We start from the raw sequence: 6,000 nt of genomic DNA on the forward strand, positions 1-6,000 counted from the left end.
GGATTTTCAGATATGGTCGGCTCTGACGTCAGGTTTGACCAGCAGGGTGACGGACTAGGTCGCTATGACATCATGAACTTTCAGTGGGATCCGTTTTCAAAAAGTTATAAGTACGTGAAAGTCGGCCACTGGGCGAACCGACTGTATATGGACCCCGTATTGGTAACCTTTAACCCGCACGTACCGCGGCACAATTCACGGAGGGTGCCGTTCTCCCAGTGCAGCCTGCCATGCGAGAAGGGAGAGGTCAAACACGTCCGAGAGGGCGAAAACTGCTGCTGGATTTGCACCAAGTGTCAACCTTGGGAGTACCTGAAAAATGAATTCAGCTGCGTCGATTGCGGAAACGGCAGCTACCCAACGGCTGATCTCAAAGGATGCTACAAGATTCCAAAGGAGCATATGCAGTGGTCTGAACTCTGGTCAATATTGCCAGCCTTGATATCTACCCTAGGGATTATATTAACGTGGATTATCATTGTCATATTTATAAGACACAATGACACGCCCGTTGTCAAGGCGTCTGGACGTGAACTAAGCTATCTGTTGCTCACTGGAATATTAATGTGTTACTCGATTTCTTTCCCCTTATTGTGCAAGCCCAGCCCTCTGGTGTGCGGTCTCCAACGGTGCGGGCTGGGCCTGTCGTTTTGTATCTGCTACGCTGCACTTCTAACGAAGACAAATCGAATTTCCAGAATTTTCAACTCCGCTCAACGCACGGCCCAAAGGCCAAAGTACATAAGCCCAGTGTCCCAGTTAGTGATTTGCGTTTGTGTAATTGCCGTGCAAGCTGTTGGCGAAATCTTGTGGTGCATAATCGACCCGCCATCCACGAGGCTTTACTCGCCCGAGGGGAGGCGGGACGTCGTCATTCTGAAATGCGGTATAGACGAAAAAGCGCTGATAATTTCACTGGTGTACAATATGTTTCTCATAATCCTTTGTACTGTCTACGCTTTCAAAACGCGGAAAATACCAGAGAACTTCAACGAAGCCAAGTTTATAGGCTTCACGATGTACACAACTTGCATCGTGTGGTTATCCTTCGTACCAATATACTTCGGAACTGGCGGCGATTTTAGGGTGAGTCTGTTCCTGATATCGATACCTTTGCGTTTATCTGAAGACGCACAAGCAATATATGGATTGTGGTAATTAGATGTTGGAAATCCGAGCCAAGGAAAGTGACTGTCACCTCTCTTTACGAATTTTTTTCTTGTCGCAGCATTTCCTTTAGTATGTTTGCGAATTATCCATGGAAATGGATACTGTAATCAAAATGTGACCGAAGCTGTGCTTTGCCTCATTTGACTTGTACTTGGACAAAGTCAGTCTTGCGTTTGAGTTGATTAGAGTCTACGGTGACCTTTTTAATCCATTTCAGTTTTCTTCAGTTCGTTATTCTAGAGCCACAAATCACTGTCTGTTGGAGCTTTGTCTATCAAAAACAACTCAACTGCAGACATTTATATGCGTTAATTTACTAGCGTGATGAGGCGATGCATACAGAGATATTACTTTTGATATCGGTATGTTGTCATATCCATTGTCATTTGTTGTGTTTGTATTGTACATGATTTCGGTACATTTCGGTGATTGTGGTAGAAATGGTGGCAGTAAAGATGATGATGATGATGATGATGATGATGATAATGATGATGATGATGATGATGATGATGATGATGATGATGATGATAATGATGATGATGATGATGATGATGATGGTGATGATGATGAGGCAACGGGGATATCCCGTCGTCAGCATAATCACCATCACAACATCATTGACGTCATCGTCATCACCACCACTACCACCACAATCATCATCATCATCATCATCATCATCATCATCATCATCATCATCATCATCTTCATCATCATGGCCATCATCTTTGCTATCATCATTATCAATACTTTGTCAAGTCTGATAGCAATGACGTGTTACGTCTATTCTCCAAGGTTGACAAATCTTTTCTTGCATTACTTCATCAGATTCAAACAACAACCCTGAGCATCGCCGTGAGTCTCAGTGCGTCTGTCGCTCTTGGCTGTCTGTTTGTTCCCAAGGTTTATATAATAGTCTTCCAGCCCGAAAAGAATGTTCGCAAGTTAAGCTGTACATCAGCTACCTTCAGAAAGTCTGGCACATCCTATTCTCACAATCACGGTAGGTGACAACAGATCCTCTGTCCTAATGCATCCTGGCCTGTGGGAGATTTCAGAATCTGAAGAGGTTGGCAGCACAATTTAACGATACAAGTCAAATTTTATTAGTTCATCCGAAATTAAGTTAATTCGAGCTTTAAGCGAAACGGAATATATTTTGAATTACCTTTTTATGTTAGGCAAACCCTTTGGATCTCTGGGGACTCTGAGCTTGCGAGGCTTGAAGCGCCCTCTAGCGATTACTCTTTCTCCGAAAATTGTGAATATTATTTTGCCCCTAAAACGATTAGTATTTAATTTATTGGCTTGTAGAGATGAGATGTTCCGATATTCTGGATGTTCAAAATTATAAGTTTACAATTATGTTGCCTTTGACGTTCATTTAGAAACAGAGCCACTCGAGGAAAACGATTGCCATATACAACGGCACCACAGACATGCTTGCAAGTTTCAAACAACCAAATAAATGCAATGAGCTTCAAACCATGGCCGTTCTGTGTAAAGTCACCCCTCTAATATTTTATTCACTGGACGTGAAAGGCTGTCGTTACTTTGGTAAATGACACCTCCATTTTATTCTATTCATTGTCCCTCCAATACGGAACTTTTTTCACCTCATCATTCATGGGGTCATAATATTTATACATTTGTCTTTGTAGCGTTGCATCCATTACATGTTTGTCCCAAATCTTACAATGACACACTGGCTTCATGACCATTACAGATAAACTACAGTCATAAGTTCTGTAAAATCCAACACACCAGCCAACAAGACTGGCAATCACTGACCATTTACTTGTGTTTATTTTTATTATAGGCCATGTTCTTCTCCATCTCCACAGCTCATTGGCACAGTGTGACAGTCAAAATACTGACACAAGTCAGACCTCACTGTGATGGTATTAACTGTCGTCCGACCAATTACACGCTTACACTTCATTATCAGAGTACCAATCACACGCCCTCACCGGTAACGTTCATTTCTGAACAACCTATCTCCCAACGATGACTTGCCGTACGCTGTTTTTTTCGAGGAAGAACTGAAGTTACGTCACAAGATGATTCGAGATGTTTGAGAGAGGAGACATTTCCTTGGAGTGCTGGGATGAATGACAGTGTAGCAAAATCTTAACAAACGGTCTGGAACTCAGGGGTCATGTTCAATGTTTACCAAAATAGGTGGAGTTCTGGTTCTGTACGTGGCAATATGATGAATTCGCCACTAAAGAATTGATCCACATACAATCCCACCAACAGGATCCTGTATTTTGCAAATCACTGCTACATTAGAACAATATTTCTTAAGAGAATAACGTACCGGTCCAAACGTTACTGTTTCGTTTCCATGACGAGCTGTACCCTGTCCTACACAAATGGAAAGTATTATGATAGAAACAGCAGACAATGAAAACATATATCATGGGAACAAAAACCTCAACATCTGTTGAAATACTTGTTCCCATAATATAGCCTTTCATTGTCTGCTTGGCACGGAAACGAAATGGCAACGTCTGAACCGGTGCGTTGTTCTCTTACGAAATGCTGTCCCAAAGAAAATATTGGCGTTGGTATAAATGACCCAATCACAAAGTGAATAAAGACAAATAATTAATAGACCATGTTAATTCTATCTACAGATAAATTTTAAAAGACATATGTGCTTTACAGCGTTTTCACACCCGCTAGAAAATCATGTTATCGCCACATCTCCGTGTTAGCGTAGTTCCACAAAATTTCCATCTCGGACGAGGTTTTCTGAATGTATACAAAATAAATGAGATAAGCCAATCTATTCTCAACACATAGGACATGATCAAGGTCCTCACATTGCACATTGTGTGTGTTTAACTGATATAGTTTAATGTAGTCTTGGTACTTCTCCGATGGTTTACTGCTTGATTTCGTGGTTCGCATCCTGCACTTAAAGATTAGGACTGACTGCATTGTTACTCACTGAAATTACACTATATCACCAAATATCCCACAATCTGCATTGTTTTTCATCGATTAGCGCAGGTGATCATTGTGGGATATCAAGTTATCTTTTTATAACATAGGGAATAAACTTTTTTCTTTGTTTACGAACAAAGCCACTCAGATGTATAGAGAATCACAGCAGAAGTATTTAAATATTCATTCATATTGATATGGTTAATATTTCCATGCCAACAGTGCATGAGCAGGGTGTATAAAGACCAGCTTATTTTCTGTCGACCACGAATAACGTAGACTTTTAGTTGTTTTGTTGTATACTAGCACAGATATAAGTCATTGTTCGACAGATTTTCAGCCGAACCTACTTATAGGGGTGCAAGACTGAACAGCTGGGTAGTCACCTTTATCAAAGCGCTCTCTACAAAGGGAAATGGTAAAGACTGCCGTTGAGGGAGACGCAGTGGTTTCTGTTGGCTAAAGAAGATCGACGACAACCATTTGCACAACATTTCAAATCCAAGATCAGATCAGATCACAATGTTGTTATTTTTTTATTTCACAGTGCTATTCACTGTTGTCTTAATTCTTATGCCAATTCACAACTTAGCATTAGTTTAGTCGCCGGAAATTCTATTATATATGATAAGTGTAAAGATGACCAAGAAATAATTTTCTATGTGGTCGATTTTCTTTCCTAGCTTCTTTGAATTGTATCATGTAAGTGTCGTGTCCATGTTTTCAATGTTCGTCCATATGAGAAATAATTTAAACACAAGATCATTTTTATACTACGCAATTTTATACTTAATCGGCAAGCCATTTCAGAAGTCGAGCACCAAGTTTATTGACACTACTACAAAATGTACGTCCGAAACACGACCTTTGTAAAAAAGATAATGTTTGATACTGTCTGTCAGTGAGTATTCTTATTCCGATATGGAGAATCTCTTCCTTTGGCAATCATCAAGTGATTCTGGGGGGATCATATTACTTCACGTTTTCATAAGTGTGATTTTGAAAAAACAGCTTTTCTTCCGCCATAATGCAGCGACGTATTTTTACCGTTATGGACATTGGTCGGGCGGACTACTTAAGAAAACTACCGGACCGACAGTGTTGTGTTTCCAGATGGAAATACGCTGTATTACAACTACGTCGAGTCTAAAGGTTTAAAATGTATGTTATCTGTGTATTCCGTGATTGTCAATGGTCGCTTCGTCGGCGAAAACTTAAATGACATTATCACTTGTAGAGTCGACTCTGGAACAATGCAATGTCGCTGGATGTATATGCACAATACCCGACAATTCTATACACAGTCCAAAGTGAATGGATGGCAAGCTTGCATCTCATCGTTCACATTGGTTGGCTAGAATGCATGCAATGATTGTGACCTCATGCGTCTGACGGTATGTGTCCATACATAGTAATAATGAGGTATCTATTTGTATGTTCACTGAGGCATGTACGAATGTATGCTTTTTGTCTGCATGTTTTCACACCCTGAGTGTGTATCTGTGTGCATGTGTGTAAGTACGCATTTAATATAAATTCTGAAATTGGTATTTGAAATAGAGTTTATGATGGAAAATAAAGTTAAGCTTTAATTTGACTTTTCTTCCTGTCTTAGGCTTCTCCTTACTTGATTACAACCAGCCCCTGCCAATAAAGTGTCTTATATTGATTGTAAAACCGGTGATTTATGTATACATATATGTATGAATATATATATATATATATATATATATATATATATATATATATATATATATATATATGTGTGTGTGTGTGTGTGTGTATATGAGGATTGCTTAATTATTAAACTTAATTTGAGTTATATATATATATATATACACACAAAATGTATAGAATGTATACATATATATCTATATATAT

General features: G+C 39.5%; 1 protein-coding gene across 2 annotated transcripts in view; it reads left to right on the forward strand.

Annotated features, from left to right (window-relative positions):
• LOC139134608 (metabotropic glutamate receptor 3-like) overlaps nt 1-5,721 on the forward strand; it is a 116,395-nt gene extending 110,674 nt beyond the window's left edge. For both annotated transcript variants that reach the window (XM_070701529.1, XM_070701528.1), the window contains exons 3-5: nt 11-1,086; nt 1,996-2,170; nt 2,987-5,721. In XM_070701529.1, coding sequence (XP_070557630.1) covers nt 11-1,086; nt 1,996-2,170; nt 2,987-3,066 — 1,331 coding nt within the window. In that variant the 3' untranslated portion in view covers nt 3,067-5,721. The remainder of the gene's footprint in view (nt 1-10; nt 1,087-1,995; nt 2,171-2,986) is intronic.
• The last annotated feature ends 279 nt before the right edge of the window (nt 5,722-6,000 follow it).

This window comes from Ptychodera flava, chromosome 6 (assembly GCF_041260155.1).
Source record: "Ptychodera flava strain L36383 chromosome 6, AS_Pfla_20210202, whole genome shotgun sequence".
NCBI classification, from domain to species: Eukaryota; Metazoa; Hemichordata; class Enteropneusta; family Ptychoderidae; genus Ptychodera; species Ptychodera flava.